This window comes from Dendropsophus ebraccatus, chromosome 10 (genome assembly GCF_027789765.1).
Source record: "Dendropsophus ebraccatus isolate aDenEbr1 chromosome 10, aDenEbr1.pat, whole genome shotgun sequence".
Lineage (NCBI taxonomy): Eukaryota > Metazoa > Chordata > Amphibia > Anura > Hylidae > Dendropsophus > Dendropsophus ebraccatus.
The window spans coordinates 46,527,398-46,547,545 of NC_091463.1; the positions used below are offsets into that span (position 1 = coordinate 46,527,398).

Below are 20,148 nucleotides of genomic sequence, written 5' to 3' on the forward strand. Positions count from 1 at the left end.
CCGAGGCGCTGTACTAGGGGAGGAACTGTTAGTGGGGGGAGTTGCCCAGTTCGACACTGTGTGTGGGGAGGGGAGAGACCTGCACACACAGTTCTGCCAACTCACTGTGCGGTCTCTCTCCTCCCTCGTTCTCGTGCCTCTAGCTGGCCAGGTCCTTCAAGAAAATGGCGCCGCCACCCCGCCCCTTGTAATTCAGCTGTGTACTGCGCATGTCCATGCACATGCGCAGTACACAGTGACGGAGCCTCCAGTGTAAGTGAACCAGACGGACTCCGTCGGTTCACTTCAATGTTAAGGAGGTGCCGTATAGTGTCTGTGTGTGTGTGTCGTGAAATGACGTCACAAACAGACACTATAAACATGGCAGCCCCCTGTGCAAACATTAATTTGATAAAAACACCCAAGCCTTATGTAAAAAAAAAAAAATAAAAAAAAAAAAAATACAACACTTATTTTTTCTTATCACCTTTTATTAAAAAAAATTTCAAAAATGTGACACTGTCCCTTTAAGTGAGAAATTTTAAGCAGAGGCCTCCTGGCGGGTTTTCGCTTTAAGTTCTGTCTGTCCAATTAACTCAATGTGATTTCTCAAGTGCAATCCGCGATCCACCCAAAGAATTGACATGTCATTACAGTTATAATGAATCAAAAAAAAAACAAAAACGAATTGTAGCACTGGCCTCCCTGAGCTGGTCTATTCATATAAGAAACTTAAAGCTATGTATGTATGTAGTTTTATAACAATATAAAGTATTTAAAAAAAACCATGACGTTGCTTGGTAAAGGACCTATAATGTATATATGTTAATTGCTGCTTGTAAAAATAATTTTCTTGTTTCCAGTTGAGAGAATGTAGGTGAAAAAAATGTACTTGTTCGATCTATGCTAGACATTTGTTTGGTGAGCATCTTGGATATTCCTTATCCCTCTGTTGGGTGCAACAACATTTGTCAGTATGTCCTGTCTTTAGAATGATAATACTAACAGAACAGGTTTGTGTTGTAGATGAAGAAAATGACGAAAGCTCAGACTCTGATTCTGGCTCAGAATCCGCAAAGAAGCCCCGGTATAGACATCGCTTGTTACGGCATAAGCTGTCCCTGAGTGAAGCAGAATCAGAAGGAGAGAAGTCAGAGAAGGGAGACAAGAAAGACAAATCCAAGAATTCAAAGGATGGCAAGCGTCGGAACAGAAGAAAGGGTACTTTCAAAATTTAACTTTCACTTATGATTATAATGGTGACTGGGCTGTCATAAAAAGCTGATACTTGCTGTCCTGTAGAGCCCAATTCTCAGCAATCATCTTATTACAGACAGTTAACAACAGAAAGTAACACCTGTATGTGGATAACTCCGTTTTTATCATTCACTACAGGTGATGGTCCCTGCAGCCCTCCTCGTCTTTACACAATGACCTCCTAAGGACACTTATATTTTTTATTTTCTTAAGAGCTATAATTCTGTATGACACCCTTAATTTTACCATAAGATAGACTGCAACCCCTCCCCCAAAACCCCCCAAAAATCCAATAATCATTGTGCAGCCTGACTGCCCAGTTGTTTGTGCCTTGGATTTGCCAACAAGCACTGATCACTGCTCATTGTGGCAGTGCCAGCTGTTTAAGCAGGACTTCAGTATAGTGGATGGAGAATGAATTCATTATGTAGATACACCTGTGCAGGGGTTATTGTGCATAAAGGATTTCTAAGTTATCTGCTTCCAGCTTTATGAGGGAGTTGCATTATTGAAATTTTGGTAATGAGGTGATCACTGAGATTTGGTCTGTACATAATAGAAAGTATCAGTTTAGGCTAAGAACCAGTGGTAAATGGAAAAACTGCTTGATTACAGTGATTAAATCACAGTGCTGGCAGTGTGTGTGTGTACCACCTACACTTACCGGTCCCTGTGGCCCCACTGCACTGCATCACCAGGCTCCTGGACCCCCATCGGATGTCATTTTCTTTCTCTCTTGGTACATCAAGACCAGGCAGAAAAGGACCTACTCAGCCAGTCAGCAACTGCAGCTGAGTGGGCCCACGTCACTGACTGACTGAGCTGGGCATCCATCAGCCGAGTTGTGATGTAGCAGGAGAGAGAGATGGAGAATCTCAGAGGAGGTTCAGGAGCAGGACGCGGAGCTTCCAGAGCAAGAAGACCGGTAAGTTCTTTTCTATTTTCCCCCTGCTCGAAGTGAATATTATTTTCCCGGATTTTTTGCAAACTTCATTTGATCTGAGGTGTGACACCTGGTGATGTGTCTGGGAGGCACTCTACCCAGCTTTTTGTTTTTAATATTAAAGTGTCACTGTCATTTAAAAAAAACTTGACATATATGTCCAGTTTTGAGTTCCCTGCTCTGTGTAAGGGTGGGTTCACACTAAGCAGTCTGGCTATATCCCCCGCTACGAATTCCATCTCTCGGCCCTGCGCGCAACTCCGTCCATGCCATAGACTCCATTCTACGGTCGGGCGAATTCCGTTGTCCGCCCAAAGAATTGACATGTCATTATCTGCCCCTATTCGACAGCCTCATAGTCTTTCATTATAAGTTTGACTTAATTAGTCAGGGTCTGAACACTCAGACCTTGACCAATCAAAACTTGACATGTTAAACTTTTTTTTGGAATGACAGGGACACTTTAAATATCCTTACAGTCTACCTTTTAAAGGGACCCAGGGACTGGGGCAAAAAATACACAACACCCCCAGCTAGTTCAACCTCCATGTCCCTTGGGGGAGGTACTATGATATAGCTGCTTTTTGGCTAAAATGTGACATGCTTAATCTCTGGACCTAGTGGTCACAGCAGTACATGTACTACAGTGGTAAAATACTACTGCGGATTGTGTTCTGCTCCAAGAGTTTTTATATAAATGGGATAAATAGTGATTTATCAAACTGTGCAAAATAGAAACTCATGTAAGTTGCCCACGGGAAGCAATGACTGCTCATCTTTCATATTACCAGAGATAAAAGCAGAGGTGTGGTTGGTTGCTTTACACTGGTTTCAGTTTTACACAGTTTCATAAATCTGTGCTATATATATGATCAATAAGAAACTTATTTTCAGATATTATGCAAAGACATTTAATGTAATTTATTAATAAGTTTATAAATTAAAGAACTTTTTTTTAATAACTTTATTTTTTTTCCTAACTTTATTTTTCTAGTGAGCAGTGACGAATCAGAGTCTGAAAGTGGGGGCTCTGGAGTTAGCGAGGAAGTCAGTGAGAGTGAATCTGATGATCAGCGCCCCAGAACAAGGTAATTATTTTAATGTTTTCTTTATAGCTACTCATATGCATATGTATACCAACATACTGGTTGGTAATATATATAACTAATGAGCAACATATTGTTTGGGTATCATAATTGTGTATTTGCATTAATTTAATTATTATTACTATTATATTGGGAATGCCCCCTTTTACAAGTGAGCATGAAGAAACCTACAGAGTGAATGGCATAAAAAAGTGCTTACTTTTTTTTTTTTTTAATTTCTTAACAGTCAGCACCAGACAAAAGGGTAAGGTCACATGTTGTGGAAATGCTGTAGAAGCTTAGTGCAAAAAATCCTGAGCATTTACAATAGCAGTGAAGCCACACTCTACAGTCTGGATGTCAAATCTATCAATTTTGATGTAAAATCTGCTGCAGGTTTACTGCAGATTTTCTGACTTTAAAGAAGTGAAAATCTATGGCAGAGACAACAACTACAGATTTTTAACACGTTGGCCATTATGTACTAATCTGTCTGCATCAGACTGTTGTCAAATGTGGCGCAAAGGACTTTTCTCCACATTTATTATGCATTTTAGACACTTTACAAAATATTTTCTGCCAGGTCTCAAAAAGGGGTGTGGCCTCATTAAAAGGTGCATGGCCTAATGTGCGACGCTGTCCATCAAAATATGCGTAGAACTCTTTTGGATGCAACAGAACTCAGATGGCCTCCGCCACATTGATGAATTTGTAGTCTGTCTACTTGTTACATTTGCACATTATATTAAATCTGGGCCATTGGTTGGGGGGGATGGAAATGTATCATTGCTTTTGCACATTTTTTCACTTATAATGTTTGCGCATTTTTTTCCCCCACTTATCTGTTTATGCTTTTTTCCTGTTCTACGATATTCATGAAGTAAAATTCACATGCAAGAAGTAGCGCACGTGAATTTTTAATTTTTTTTTAAATGTGCCAGAATAAATCTGAATATTTTTTTTTTAGTTTGTGAAACTCTATTAGACTAATTCATCATTTTCTCAAAAGGCTAAAATTGCGCAACTATTCGCCACCCTCCGGACCAGATGTAAAAAAAAAACAAAACTATGTGTGAACTTTTTGCAGAAGTGAGGAAAAATTGCGCAAAATTCACAAAAGTGGTTGCATGTAGTAGATACATTTCATGCAAAAAAGTGCATGCAAAAAACAAATTGCTAGGAGACGTTAGGTAAATTTATTTTTTTTCATTGTGTATTGCTGTACGAAAGTGTTGTGGAGCTAAAAAGAGTCATTTGTGTGCGGCACACAACTTCATGTAAACGGGGTATGCTGCCACTTGTAATGTCAACAGCCATGTGAATAATCCAGCTATTAACTTGTGAAGTAAAAAGTATAAGGATCTCTTTAACAAGCGCCATTTGACTTGTACATAGTCAGTTAGCACTGGTATTGAACAGCTGTCTACCTACATTAGAGACATCCATTGTTTTTGAAATAACTGAAAACGAGCGTATTTCCATCTTTGTTTTTTCTATTCAGTCTTTAACCCCTAGATGACTAAAGACATACCGGTACGCCCTGGAAGTCTGTCCCCAGGCAGAGCACGCTTCATAGCAGGTGGGGGCCGGCTGCAGTGAGCAGCCGGGCCCTCACCGTTAATGATAGACTGCAGCGATCGCGCTGCAGCCTGTCATTAACCCCTTAAGTCCCCTGTCACTTACCGATTTGGACCCCCGCATTGTGACTGTGGGGGTCCCGATCGTTGTAACGGACCGCCTGAGGTCTCTCACCTTCCTCCGTGCAGTCCGATCGGCGCTCTGCTGGCTAAGTCTGCCACAAGAAGGCTTAATCAGCAGAGTGCCTATCTCACTGATCAATGCTATGTCTATGGTATAGCATTGTAAAGTGTAAAAAAAAAAGTACGTGTTTATTACAATACCCCAAAACTCCTCCCCCAATAAAAGTTGAAATCACCACTCTATCCCATTTGATAAATAAAACATATAAAATTAAACATATTATATACAGTAGCGTGCGTAATTTTCCGATCTATTAAAATATAGCAATCGTCATCCCTTATGGCGAACGGCGTAAACGGAAGTGGGAAAAAAGTGCCAGGATTACCGATTATTATTATTATTATTTTTTTTTTTACATAATATAAATATATATATATATATATATATATATATATATATATATATATATATATATATATATATATAGTGATCACAGCATCCGATCTTTACAAATATGGTATTAATAAAAACTAGAGATCATGGCGGACAAAATGACACCCAATACAGGTCAGTAGGTGCAAAAAATAAGTTACAAGTGTCACAATAGGCCCATTTTATTAATAATTAAAAAAAAATTGCAAAAAAAAAATAATATATATATATAAAAAAAATGCAAAATATATAAAATGCAAAAAAAAAAATAAAAAACATATAACATTAGCCAATATGTGTAAACCTGCATATGGTTGTGTTCAGACTGACCTATAGAATAATGGTATCATGCCGCTTTTACCGTATAGTGCATTACGGAGACAACAATAACCCCCCAAAAGTTACCATATTGCATTCTTTTTTCCAATTTCACCAATTTATATTTTCATAAATAATATTTTGGGGGTTCTGTCAAACATGGTATGGTAAAATAAAAGATGCCATTACCAAGTACACCTATTCCTGAAAAAAAACAGCCCCCACTTGGCCCTGTAGATTGAAAAATTAAAGTGCTAGAGCTCTTAGAAGGGGAGGAGGATAAAAACAAAACGCAAAACTGAAAATTCACACGGTCCACTGGGTCATTTTGTGCTTGGTCCTCAAAGGGTTAAGCCAAAGCCAGAAATTGACTTGAAAAGGGTATTCTCTGTCGTTCCATTAGATTTCCTTAATTATTGAACCTGGCTTTGGCTTCAAAAACTACATAAAAGAATCTTAATGTGAATACACACCCTCCATACAGTAGAGGGAAGAAGTCCTCTTTCATATGGGGGAAAAAGTGTCTATACGTGCCTGTGTACATGTATATGTGCGTGTATAATTTTATGTATAAAAATAATGATTTTGCAGGGCAGCAAAGAAGGAAGCGGAAGAGAGCCAACGAAGCTACAAACAGAAGCAGAAGAAGAAGAGAAGAAGAATAAAAATTCAAGAGGACTCCAGTGATTCTAAGGTACATGCCACAAGTATTAGAATGCTGATTTCAGCTCTGCAAAACTTTATGGACCTGCTGATGGTCCAGTCTCTCCACCTGTGGTGCCTGACACCAAACAATATATGGAGTGGAGGAAGTGGAATGGACAGCCCCACTATCAAACTTGCCATCCATTTCTAAAAAACAGGCCAAAACATTTTATCAAAACATCCCTAGCAACTACCTTTGCTGGAGATCACATCCCTGGTTTTTCCATGTCTCAGATGGTGAGGCATAAACTTCCCTAAGTGCTCCGCTGATCAAGCCCACCGGCTTTCAGCGCTGCTCTGCTCCCTGCTGCTCCACCACCCTTGGTGCCAGGAAAAAGATGGATCATTGAGCGTGCTGTGTGACCTGTGTAAGGTCATTCAACAGGGAGCTGCTATTGTCCCCTCTTTCTACTGGTGTCACATGTTGCTGCTCAGTTCACTTTACAACAGCCCCTCCTATTACTACAGACAGACTGGGAAGTCTTAGTTTAAAGGGGTACTCCCCCCAGGAGCTAAAAAAGTAAAATGCTCCCAAACCTAGCTGGCCTTACTCACCAAGTCCCCCTGAGTATTTTGAGCAGTCTCCCATCTTTCTAGCTGCTGCCGTTCCTGAGTTACAAGTTTTTCTAAAAGCCAATCTATATCCAAGATGGGAAACTACATTTCCCATCATGCAATGTTTATGCCTGATGGTGAAGTAGCAGAGCTGAGACAATGAAGGAGATGATGACAGTGTAGCAGAGCTGAGATGGCGGTGTCGGTGTAGCAAAGCTGAGTTGGAAGAGACGTTGTAGCAGAGCTGAGTTGGGGATGACAGTGTAGCAGAGCTGAGTTGGGGATGACAGTGTAGCAGAGCTGAGTTGGGGATGACGGTGTAGCAGAGCTGAGTTGGGGATGACAGTGTAGCAGAGCTGAGTTGGGGGGTGACGGCGTAGCAGAGCTGAGTTGGGGGGTGACGGCGTAGCAGAGCTGAGTTGGGGGGTGACGGCGTAGCAGAGCTGAGTTGGGGGGTGACGGCGTGGCAGAGCTATGGGGGAGGGAGCTTGCGGGGGGCGGAGCTTGCCGCGGGCGCTCACGCGCGGGGGGGGGGTGCTTGTCTCGCGGGGGGGGGGGGGGGGGGGGGGGGTGCGCCGCGGGTGAGTGCAGCGGCTATGCCTCGGGTGAGTAAGGGTTGCCACGGGTGATGGGGGGGGGGGCGGTTGGTTGTGGGCCAGGGGGCTGTGTGCTGGACGGTGGGGAGGCTCTGGACACTGGGTGAGCTCTGGGCTGGGGGTGACCGGGTGGCTGCTGTTAGAGAGGGAGACAGTCACAGCTGCGCTGATCACTGTCTCCCTCTGTAACAGTAGCCACCCCATCAGTGTTCTCAGTCACTTCAGTGTGCTGGGACTGAGGACACCTGATGCCGTCTCGGAGGGTCGGGGCCAGGAGCAGGGAGCGTGTCGGTGTGGACTGAGGTCTGATGATTCTATGCAATCCGTGGAGGTGAATGCAGCTAGATAACAGCAAAACTGGGCAGAATCCTTAATAACTTTATATTGGAAAGATGGAAAGCTACGGGTGGGCCACGTATTAGTGCAAAAATAATTTTGGGGGGAATACCCCTTTAAGTCCCAGTGGTGAGAATGAAAACGGTCACCAAAAATTCTTAATAAATATATTTAACATAAAACATTATTTAAAACAATAAGTGATGACACATTCCATTTAAGCCTGTCAGAAATCACTACCCCTAAATCCTTCTCTTCGGACATCTTTGACAATACAGTACTGCCGATATGATACTCAGATTAAGGATGCCTCCCCCCAAGTGCATTATTTTACATTTGGAAACATTGAACTGCAGTTTCCATTGTTTGGACCACGTATCTAGCAAAGCTAAATCATTTTCCATATTTTGAACACCTCCAGGAATATCAACTCTCTTGCACACTTTAAAGTCATCCGCAAACAGACAAACCTTTCCTACCAAACCTCCTTCTATGGCACTTAGAAACATTTTAAAACAGGACCCAGAACAGACCCTTGTGGCACACCACTTGTAACCAGTCTCTGCTCAGAAGATACACCATTAACAACAACCCTCTGATATCTATCCTCCAGCCAACACCAAATCCACTGAGCTATCCAGGGATTTGGTTGAGTTTTTACCAACTTCTCTATCAGCTCTTTGTGGGAAACTGTATCAAAGGCTTTGCTAAAATCCAGATAGGCCAATATCCACGGCACCACCTTCATCCAGCACTTTTGTGACAATCAAAGAAATGAATTACATAATCTACCCTCAGTAAAGCCATGTTGATTTGGACCCATGTAATTATTGATGCTTAGGTGACTGGCTGGTAGTCACTGGGCTTTTCTCTAATCCCCTTCTTGTGGATAGGTATAGCATTGGCCGTTGTCCAATCATCAGAAACCTCTCCTGTTAAGAGGGATTGGTTATACGGATCCTCTTTTAGGGTAGCTTCACATGTACCATGTGCAATGGATTTTCTGCTGCAGATCCGCAGCAGATTTGATTAAATGAATAAACACAGCATCAAACCCGCACTGTAAAATCTGCTGCGGATCTGCGGATTTGATGGTGCAGATTTGATGCTGTGTTCATCTATTTAGTCAAATCTGCTGCGAATCCGCAGCAGAAAATCCACTGCGATGCGGTACGTGTGGAGCTACACTTAACAAGTAGTGAAAACAAGTACTTTACAAGTACAAGTTAAGCTTCTGCCATTTAAACTCCTGCTGTTTTCAAACTATACACTCTTGCCTTGCTGCACTTAAGGCCCTGTTACACCGAGCGATTGTCTGTATTTGGCAGACTATTGGCCGTTACAACCAATGATCGCTTGGTGTAATAGGTAATGTTAAAAGGCAACTATCAGACGCCATGTTGAAAGAGAACAATTCCCCGCTAGCGACTTTCTGTTGGCTGTCGCTCCATGTAATGTAATCTAACGCCCCTCCTAAATTAATCTCAATCAAAATACACACAATAAACAGTAATACGTTCACATTAAACAGTAATAGATTCTCATTCAAAATAAGCAATGTTAAATTAATTTCAGTTGAAATAAAAAATAAATAGTTCTTTTTTTGTTTTTAGTAGTCTATGGCACAAGAGAAATTCAAAGTTTTTTTTCTTTTTCTTTCCATTTCTGCGTTCAGTGGCGAATAGTCAGGGAGGAGCTGGTGGCTCTATAACTAGTAGCTCCTCCCTCCACGCAAGAGGGACCTCTAGCAAGCAGTAAGATTAATAATATAAAACTAGGAGTAATAGTCACCAGGGAATTTAAGAACTATATACAATGTGGACTCTTTGATTGGGTGTAATTTTGCGTATGTGTACATATATATATATATATTTTCTCCTTCCTATTTGATCTTTTCTTACTTATTTCTTAATATAAGAGTCTTGTTTTTATGGGAAGGGAGGAGAGTGAGAATTGATGGAGAGAAAGGGGGGGGGGGGTGGCTGCACATATAATTCTCTGGGTTAGTTGTGGGAATGTGAGCGGGGTCGATCCTGGGGGCTGTGTAGAACACCAGCCTGGAAATTTTGATGTATGTAAAATATTAATCTAGAAATTTTTTTACCTATTGCTGAACTTTTTTTTTTTTTTTTTAAGATTTTAATAAATTTTTCTATTGTGAAATGGAATTTAGAAAATAAAGGTGAACGGAAAAAAAACACTATACAGATTTACCTTGCTGCCCTTATGCCGCGATGCTCATACAAGCAGTAAACCCCCTCATACAGCAGTTTGCCTCCTTCCCATGTTTTTCACCCCTTGTATTACATGCAGTTGTACTGCATGTGTGTATTATGCTCTGTTGTATTGCTGCACCACAGTATATTGGTGGTAATGCCACCTTTCCTCCTGCAGAGGTCACTGTTGCCTTTTAGGTTACACATCTAAGACATGTACAGTCTAGAGAGCCTTTTTATTATCCTAAGTTAAAAGAAATCTAACACTCGGTTCATGCCTCCCCATTTGTGGACAATCCTAACAATGTTAAAAATACATATTTGTAATCATTGCCTCTGTTACTAGTTTATGCTACCTTCTGATAGGACAGCAGAAACCCAGTCACAAATTCCTATTTTTGGGAAATTTTATTTGCTAAAAAGTTCTGTACTTTTATTTTGCCAGACCTGTTGTCTTAGTCCTAGACCTGTTTTACTTAAGTCCCAGTGTAAATTGGTTCATTTTTGAGCTCCTGTCCTTTGCAGAGAGTATTCAGGGTGCTTGTCTTTTTTAGAGAAATCACTTCCTGACATCTTTATAATTTACATGTTTTCTATTGTGGTGGAATTATTCATTTATTGCAGAATTTAAATGTACATTTGGGATAAATAACATATATTTGAATAACATTTGAAATTAAATGGTAATCTTTAAGCTTTCCACGTTAAATTGAGTGTCTAATTTTTTTCATTTGGATCAGTCAGTGAATTTGAATTTTTGCTAGGTTACTGAAAATAAAAATATAGGTTGATAAACTGATTCTGACATATTCCTCTTCTAATAACTTTTTAATAAACCGGTGATATGTCGCTCTTATAATTTAGGGAAACTCAGAAGATGGAGATGGAGACGATGACTCTGACTCCAAATCTCCTGGAAAAGGTCGGAAGAAAATACGGAAAATCATAAAAGATGACAAGCTGAGAACAGAAACTCAAAATGCATTGAAAATGGAAGAAGAGAGGAGGAAGAGAATTGCAGAGAGAGAGCGGGAACGGGAGAAACTGAGGGAGGTATGTACTGTGGTAGTAGTAAAAAAAAATTATACATTTTTTTTGTTGTCTGATATCTGTTTGCTCATGATTGTATTATACAGTTTTGTACCTTCCAAATGCTATTTGCCTCAAAGAACACAGACTGTTTGTGAGGCAGGAGGTTTTCACAAACACATACAATTACTAGTATGTAGAGTTTTGAACAATTGGCTTCTTGCACTGGTCAGAATGAAGCTGGATTTCTAACTAATGTTCTTTATTAGGTTATTATTGTGGAGGATGCTTCACCGGTTAAATGTCCAATTACCACAAAACTTGTTTTGGATGAAAATGAGGAAACAAAAGAACCTATGATTCAGGTTCACAAGAACTTGGTCACGAAGCTGAAACCCCATCAAGTTGATGGTAAGACTGACAAATGCTCTTAAATACATTTTTCACTTTAAGGGTAGCTTCACACGTAACAGAATTGGAGCGGATTTCACCCTGTGAGTTTGCAGCGAAATCCACTGTGATTCCCCTCCTGTCAGTTTCAATAGGATTACATACTCGCAGCGGAATTGTCATCCCGCTGTAAGTATGTAAGCTTCAGCCCACTTAACCCCTCGCATACATTACAGATCTGCTGTGGCTTGTTCTGTATCTTCTGATTTCCTGACATTCTCACAAATTGGCTGAGTGGGACGCCCAGAGCGTGAACTGGGTAATGTATGCACCGGGCTGCGGGGGGTTAAGGGGTCTGCTTTTACATACTCGCAGCAGAATGACAATTAAGCTGGGATTTTGTAATCCTATTGAAAGTGACAGGAGGGGGCTTGCAGTGTGAAATCTGCTGCAATTCTGTTACGTGTGAACCCACCCTAACAAAAAATCTGAGCCAGCATTCAGAGTTAAAAAGAACCAGGCCTGTGGACTATTACTAAAGATCACAGGGTCTAAACACAGTGATTATGCTCCCTTTTCTACATGTGTATAGCTGAATAATTTGTGAATATATTATTGATTTTCTATAAAGACTGCTTAATTTTACACTCAGTGAGTGCTGGCTTCTATTTGTTGTACTACACCTCGAAGTGTAAAATGTGATTGCTGTGCACCTGATAATAGCTGGAAGCGTGAACAGACTACCACAAGCACTTACCTTTCTGAGAATATAACAATAAGTGTGTGTTCTCCTATTTTCTTGCAACGAACCAGACACTGACAATAGGGAATGGATTCATAATTGGTAAATTATCCTTTTAGGTGTCCAGTTTATGTGGGACTGTTGCTGTGAATCTGTGAAGAAAACAAAGAAAGAAAGAGGCTCTGGGTGCATTTTGGCTCATTGTATGGGTCTTGGAAAGACGTTACAGGTACATGTTCAACTATTACATAGTTTTTTTTTAATCGTTTTTAATTAATTTTTTTTACATTTTTTTAAAATCTAAACAATGCTAAAAATTCCTCAAGATATAGTAGAATTAGGCTCCTGGCTGCAATGAAGAGTGGGACCCAATGGCTAGAAAAGGAACTTCTCAGGTGCCCCAGGTTGCTTTTGGCCTTCTCTAAATGAAGGGAACAGAGAAATTCAATTCTTGCTGTTGCAGTACAATGTGAGCTGTATCTTACAGCTGCCACCCAATACTGACTTCCAGTGCAATCTGTTGGATATATTATTGTAGTGACACCAGTAATAGGCTGCAGCAGTATTTGTGGGAAGGGGTAACACTAATGCTAAGTTTACACGAGGCGATTACTGGCCCGATCGTACAATTAACGATTTCGAAGTAACGATTTTTTTTTATAACGATCAGCGTTTAGATGGAACGATATATCGTACAGAAAATTCGTTTTGCGATCGGATAAGCCTATCTCACACATAGGTAAAATCAGTGAACGACTGTTTACACGGAACGATCGGCGAATTTTTTGCGAACGGCGATTTATGAACATGTTAAAAGATCAAAATGAACGATTTTTCGATCATTTGCCGCGTTTACACGTACGATTATTGTTCAAATTCGATTGTTATGGCGAAAATTTGCCCGATAATCGCTCCGTGTAAACGTAGCATAACTTGCATCCATCCGTTTTCACTGTGTGGTCAGGAGCTAATTCCACACTTGTCACCTGAGTTTGTAATGGCCTTTGGACTGCCAGAACTCTTCCTATGAGTTTCTAAGTTTATTTTGTTGGCATAGGAAATACTGACATGCACCTTGGCTTCCTAGGCAATTTCACTGTACGACAGTTTATTTGCTGTACTAGAACCGTGCTAATGTGAAATTTGACAGTGAGCATCACGGAGGTAGTTGTTTGATCATAAAGGTATTGTGTGCAAAATACTAGGTTGTGTGTTAGAAATACAGGGCAATGTTTTACTGATCCAAACTCCATTACCCTTACATCCTTTAACCCCTTGCCGCAAAATGACATTCCTGGAACGTCATGTAAAGCAGGTAGTTCCCGCAACATGACGTTCCAGGAACGTCATGGCTTCCCTGCCTCCCCCCGCTGTCCCTATAGAAGATCGGGCAGCAGGAGGATGCTATATCACACAGCATCCCCCTGCTGCCTCTGCCCGGAGGGGAGCCGCGCTCCCCCCGGGCAGTTAACCCCATAAACGCCGCGGTCAATGCGACAGCAGCATCTATGGGGAGATCGGGCGGCGGGGGAGGCTGCAGCACGTTGCCTCCCCCCACCGCCACAACTAGTATGTCCCCCGACCCCCTCCCCTTGTCCCCCGATACCGGAGATCACCGCTATTACCGTTATAGCGGTGATCTCCGGTACCGGGAATTACCGGCGCCGCCGAGAGCTTTCATCTCCCCCACCGTGAATCCACGGTGGGGGGAGATGAAAAATGTCCCCTCAGACCCCAGATCAGCCCCCCGATCAGACCCCAGATCCCCGTACCCGGGCGGCCATCAGATCCAAGATGGCCGCCCCCATCCCTGCGATGTTTGTTCGCAGGGATGGAAATAAAATAATGATCAAAGCCCCATGCTCTCCGCCACCGGAGGTAGCGGAGAGCATGGGGCAGTGATCGGGGACCCCCCCGTGTGGTCCCGGAGCAGGCGATCGGCGGTATATACTATATACCGCCGATCGCCTGTTCCCAGTGCTGCCGGCACTTTATATCCCCTGTCACCATAAATCATTGGTGACAGGGGATAAAAAGTGTTACAGTGTCGCCCCCCAAGTCGCCCCCCACCCCCCCTGTCATCCCCGTCCCCCAGTCACCCCCCCTTCCCCATATACTCACCGGATCCACGGAGCTCCTTCCTCCTCGACGTCCTGGCTGGTTATGAAGTGCGCATGCGCTCCACAACCAGCCAACTCTGAAAATTTAAAGTGACAGAGACCAATTTGGTCTCTGTCACTGAACTATGATTACTGTGATAGAAAATATCACAGTAATCATAGTAATACAGTGAAACAAATGTGTAAAAGTACAAAAAGTGACAAACACACAAAAAAATAAAACACACTTTTTTTTATTATAGTAATAACTGCAGTTTACTCCCAGATTATTCCTAACCCCCCAGATTACCCGTAACCGCCCCAGGTTGCCTGTAACCGCCCCAGGTTGTCCGTAATCACACCAGATTGCACATAACCGCCCCAGATTGCACGCAACCACCGCACGTTGACCGTAACCACCGCACACTGCCTCTAACCACCCCACGTCGCCTCTGACCACCGCACGTCGCCTCTAACCACCGCACGTCGCCTCTAACCACCGCACGTCGCCTCTGACCACCCCACGTCGCCTCTGACCACCGCACGTCGCCTCTAACCACCGCACGTCGCCTCTGACCACCGCACGTCGCCTCTGACCACCGCACGTCGCCTCTGACCACCGCACGTCGCCTCTGACCACCGCACGTCGCCTCTAACCACCGCACGTCGCCTCTAACCACCGCACGTCGCCTCTAACCACCGCACGTCGCCTCTAACCACCGCACGTCGCCTCTAACCACCGCACGTCGCCTCTAACCACCGCACGTCGCCTCTAACCACCGCACGTCGCCTCTAACCACCGCACGTCGCCTCTGACCACCGCACGTCGCCTCTGACCACCGCACGTCGCCTCTGACCACCGCACGTCGCCTCTAACCACCGCACGTCGCCTCTAACCACCGCACGTCGCCTCTAACCACCGCACGTCGCCTCTAACCACCGCACGTCGCCTCTAACCACCGCACGTCGCCTCTGACCACCGCACGTCGCCTCTGACCACCGCACGTCGCCTCTGACCACCGCACGTCGCCTCTAACCACCGCACGTCGCCTCTGACCACCGCACGTCGCCTCTGACCACCGCACGTCGCCTCTGACCACCGCACGTCGGCTCTGACCACCGCACGTCGGCTCTGACCACCCCACGTCGCCTCTGACCACCGCACATCGCTTTTAACCACCGCACGTCGCCTCTAACCACCCCACGTCGCCTCCAACCACCGCACACTGCCTCTAACCACCGCACGTCGCTTTGTGCCCATACAGTGGTTTATGCCCACATATGGGGTACCGTTGTACTCAGGAGAACCTGCGTTACAGATTTTGGGGTACATTTTCTCTCCTGTTCCTCGTGAAATTAAGAAATTTTTAACTAAACAAACATATTATTGGAAAAATTCTAGTTTTTCATTTTTACTGTCTTATTTTGAATACTTTCCTCTAATACCTGTGGGGTCAAACTGCTCACTGCACCCCAAGATGAATTCTTTCTGGGGTGTACTTTCCTAAATGGGGTGACTTTTGCTGGGGTTCTATTCTTCTGACACTACAGGGGCGCTGCAAATGCACCTGGCGCTCAGAAACTTCTTCAGCAAAATCTGCATTGAAAAAGCTTATTGGCGCTCCCTTCCTTCTGAGCCCTGCTGTGTGCCCATACAGTGGTTTACACCCACATATGGGGTACCGTTGTATTCAGGAGAACTTTCTTTACAAATTTTGGGGTACTTTTTTTCTCTTGTTCCTCGTGAAATTGAGAAATTTCAAACTAAACAAACATATTATTGGAAAAATTCGTGTTTTTCATTTTTACTGTCTAATTTTGAATACTTTCCTCTAATGCATGTGGGGTCAAAATGCTCATCCTACCCAAAGATGATTTCTTTGAAGGGTGTACTTTCGAAAATGGGGTGACTTTTGGGGGGATTCTATTCTGCGGACACTACAGGGGCTTTGCCAATGCACCTGGCACTCAGAAACTTCTTCGGAAAAATCTGCACTGAAAATGCTAATTGGCGCTCCTTCCCTTCTGAGCCCGGCTGTGTGCCCATACAGTGGTTTATGCCCACATATGGGGTACCGTTCTACTCAGGGGAACCTGCGTTACAGATTTTGGGGTACGTTTTCTCTCCTGTTCCTCGTGAAATTAAGAAATTTTTAACTAAACAAACATATTATTGGAAAAATTCAAGTTTTTCAATTTTACTGTCTTATTTTGAATACTTTCCTCTAATACCTTTGGGGTCAAAATGGTCACCACACCCCAAGATGAATTCTTTGAGGGGTGTACTTTCCAAAATGGGTGGACTTTTGGAGGGGTTCTCTTCTGCGGACACTACAGGGGCGCTGCAAACGGACCTGGCGCTCAGAAACTTCTTCAGCAAAATCTGAACTGAAAATGCTAATTGGCGCTCCCTTCTTTCTGAGCCCTCCTGTGTGGCGATACAGTAGTTTATGCCCAAATATGGGGTACCGTTGTATTCAGGAGAACCTTCTTTACAAATTTGGGGGTGCTTTTTTTTCTCTTGTTCCTCGTGAAATTGAGAAATTTCAAACTAAACAAACATATTATAGGAAAAATTCAAGTTTTTCATTTTTACTGTCTAATTTTAAATACTTTCCTCTAATACCTGTGAGGTCAAAATGGTCACCACACCCCAAGATGAATTCTTTGAGGGGTGTACTTTCCAAAATGGGGTGACTTTTGGGGGGTTTCTCTTCTGCGGACACTACAGGGGCGCTGCAAATGCACCTGGCGCTCAGAAACTTCTTCAGCAAAATCTGCATTGAAAAAGCTAATTGGCGCTCCTTTTCTTCTGAGCCCTGCTGTGTGCCCATACAGTGGTTTACGCCCACATATGGGGTACCGTTGTATTCAGGAGAACTTTCTTTACAAATTTTGGGGTGCGGATTCTCTCTTGTTCCTCGTGAAATTGAGAAATTTCAAACTAAACAAACATATTATTGGAAAAATTCGTGTTTTTCATTTTTACTGTCTAATTTTGAATACTTTCCTCTAATGCATGTGGGGTCAAAATGCTCATCCTACCCAAAGATGATTTCTTTGAAGGGTGTACTTTCGAAAATGGGGTGACTTTTGGGGGGATTCTATTCTGCGGACACTACAGGGGCTCTGCAAATGCACCTGGCGCTCAGAAACTTCTTCAGCAAAATCTGCATTAAAAAAGCTAATTGGCGCTCCTTTACTTCTGAGCCCTGCTGTGTGCCCATACAGTGGTTTACGCCCACATCTGGGGTACCGTTGTATTCAGGAGAACCTGCGTTACAAATTTTGGCATGCTTTTTTTCTCATGTTCCTTTTGAAAATGAGAAACTTTAATCTAAACGTATATATTATTTGAAAATTTAAATTTTCGATTTTTTTACGGCCTAATTGTGAATACTTTCCTCCAGCCCCTGTAGGGTTAAAATGCTCATTATACCCCTAGATTAATTCTTTAAGGTGTCTAGTTTACAAAATGGGGTCACTTATGGGGGTTTCCAGTATACAAGCCTTCTAAATCCATTTAAAAAAAGAACTGGTCCCTAAAAAAAATCAGTTTTGGAAATTTTCACAAAATGTGATAATTTGCTCATAAATTTCTAAGCCCCGTAACACCCTAAAAAAGTAAAATATGTTTCCCAAATTATGCAAGAATAAAGAGGACATATTGGTAATGTGATTTAGTAACTAATTTATGTGCTATGACTTCCTTTTTTAGAAGCAGAGAATTTCAGAAGTTCATAAAATGCAAAATTTTCAAATTTTTCTTGATATTTTGATGTTTTTCACAAAAAATACACAAAGTAGTGACCAAATTTTGCTACTAATATAAAGTGTCATATGTGACGAAAAAACAATCTCAGAATCGCTAGCATACGTTAAAGCATCACTGAGCTATAAGAGCATAAAGTGAGACAGGTCAGATTTTGAAAAATGAGCCTGGTCATTAAGGCCAAAACAGGCTTTAGAGGCAAGGGGTTAAAGGGGTACGCCAACTAGACGTAGCAAATAAATAAGCCTGCTGCGCTAGCATATTGCATTGCTTACCTTTCTGACCCAGTTCTGAAACTACCAAAAATCTATTTGTTTTGGGGGTCTTAGTTCTGTATTTTGTGGCTGTATCTTCTTGTTGAGCAGTTGTTCTCAGTACAAGTTCCAGAATGCAATGCTTATCACAGTCCCCCACCCTGCCTATTCCTAACCATAGCACACACACAACACAGTTTTCTCTAACAGTAACGCCAACATTGGAATAAAGTGAAGAACTTTTTCAATTTAATTTTGACTGTTTTTCTTTCTTCTCATCTCCATGCACATATTATGATCGAGCATCTTTTGTCTTTGAAGTTGATCCCCACAATAAGGACCTCATCCAATGATATCTTAAACTGGATATTCTATTTGTGCCTCATTTTTTAGTGCGAGTGGGATTAGCAGTGCCAACTGTGGTACTGCATCAATTCATTGCAGTACTGCATCATTTTTGTGAAGACACTGCAGTACTGCAGCAAAATGTGTGAACATAGCCCTGATTTCACTGCAGAATCAGTGAAGTTACAGCACCTGCTTCTTTCACTCCTTGTCTGCTCAGGTGTAGGCTGGAGAAGCTGGTCACAGTTGGTGAATCTCTCAGGCGGGTGGGAGTTCCAGCCAAGGCTCCTGTGTCATCAGAGATTCGTTGTCATAGGATTAAGGAGCTAGGGGGTCCTTGTTGTTTTTTTTTCATCTTGAGGTGATAGTTTAATTTAAATAAAATTTTCTCATACTGAAGTACCCCTTTAAGTGTTCCTTTTTTAATAAAAATATAAATCTGCATTTGAAGTCCCATTGTCTCAAATTTGCTTGCTCATATGGAGTCTAAGGGTGGTATTACACGGAACGATAATCGGCCGAATTGGCCCGATTCGGCCGATTATCGCTCCGTGTAATAAATGCAACGATCAGCCGATGACAACGATCATCGGCTGATCGTTGATATAGGTTAGAACCTATTTTCGTCGGGCGCCGACCGCGCACCGCTGCGTGTAATAGCGGTGCGTGGCCGGCGACTAACGATATACATTACCCATCCACGTTCCAGGGCTGCTCCTGCCGTCCGCTTCTCCCTGCGTCCCGCGCGCGCTCTAGCGTCACAGAGGCCTGTCAGCTGATAGGCCGCTCAGCCAATCACAGGCCGCGGCGGTCCCGGCCTGTGATTGGCTGAGCGGCCTACCAGCTGACAGGCTGCTGTGACGCTAGAGAGCGCGCGGGACCCCCGGGAGAAGCGGACGCAGGAGCAGCCCTGGAACGTGGATGGGTAATGTATGCCAGTTTAGCAAGGGCTGCAAGGACATCGGTAAAGATGTCCTTGCAGCTCTTGTCAAACGATTATCGGGCCGTGTAATAGGTCCAGTAAACGAGCAACGATCTAGCAGATCGCTGCTCGTTTACAGGTATTATCGGGCCCTGCTCGGCCCGTGTAATACCACCCTAACACGTTGAATCCCTATCCTGGCTAAACTCTGTCTGCTCTCAGGTTTGTCCAGTCTGTGTATTTATTTTAGTAAAGGAGCCAGTGTTTTGATCTTAAGTCTTTATGGTAATTGGTTCTTCCCCAAGGGTGTATTTAGAGACAATGCTAGTCATAACAATAAGATTAGCCTCAGAAAAATACGTCCCTTTTAGTTCTAGATGTGCTTGCCATTGTGAAGTGCTATGTCAAGCCAAAAGTGTGTGAAAAGGAGTTAAGTCTATTTTGGAATTTCATTTGTCCTTAGCCCCTCTCT

The 20,148-nt window shown here is 42.9% G+C and overlaps 1 protein-coding gene across 2 annotated transcripts in view; it reads left to right on the top strand.

Moving 5' to 3' along the window:
- Nucleotides 1–20,148, top strand: part of ATRX (ATRX chromatin remodeler) — a 144,034-nt gene that overhangs the window by 64,122 nt on the left and 59,764 nt on the right. For both annotated transcript variants that reach the window (XM_069986333.1, XM_069986332.1), the window contains exons 13-18: nucleotides 1,006–1,200; nucleotides 3,174–3,267; nucleotides 6,307–6,409; nucleotides 10,988–11,176; nucleotides 11,422–11,563; nucleotides 12,404–12,513. In XM_069986333.1, the coding sequence (XP_069842434.1) occupies nucleotides 1,006–1,200; nucleotides 3,174–3,267; nucleotides 6,307–6,409; nucleotides 10,988–11,176; nucleotides 11,422–11,563; nucleotides 12,404–12,513 (833 nt within the window). The remainder of the gene's footprint in view (nucleotides 1–1,005; nucleotides 1,201–3,173; nucleotides 3,268–6,306; nucleotides 6,410–10,987; nucleotides 11,177–11,421; nucleotides 11,564–12,403; nucleotides 12,514–20,148) is intronic.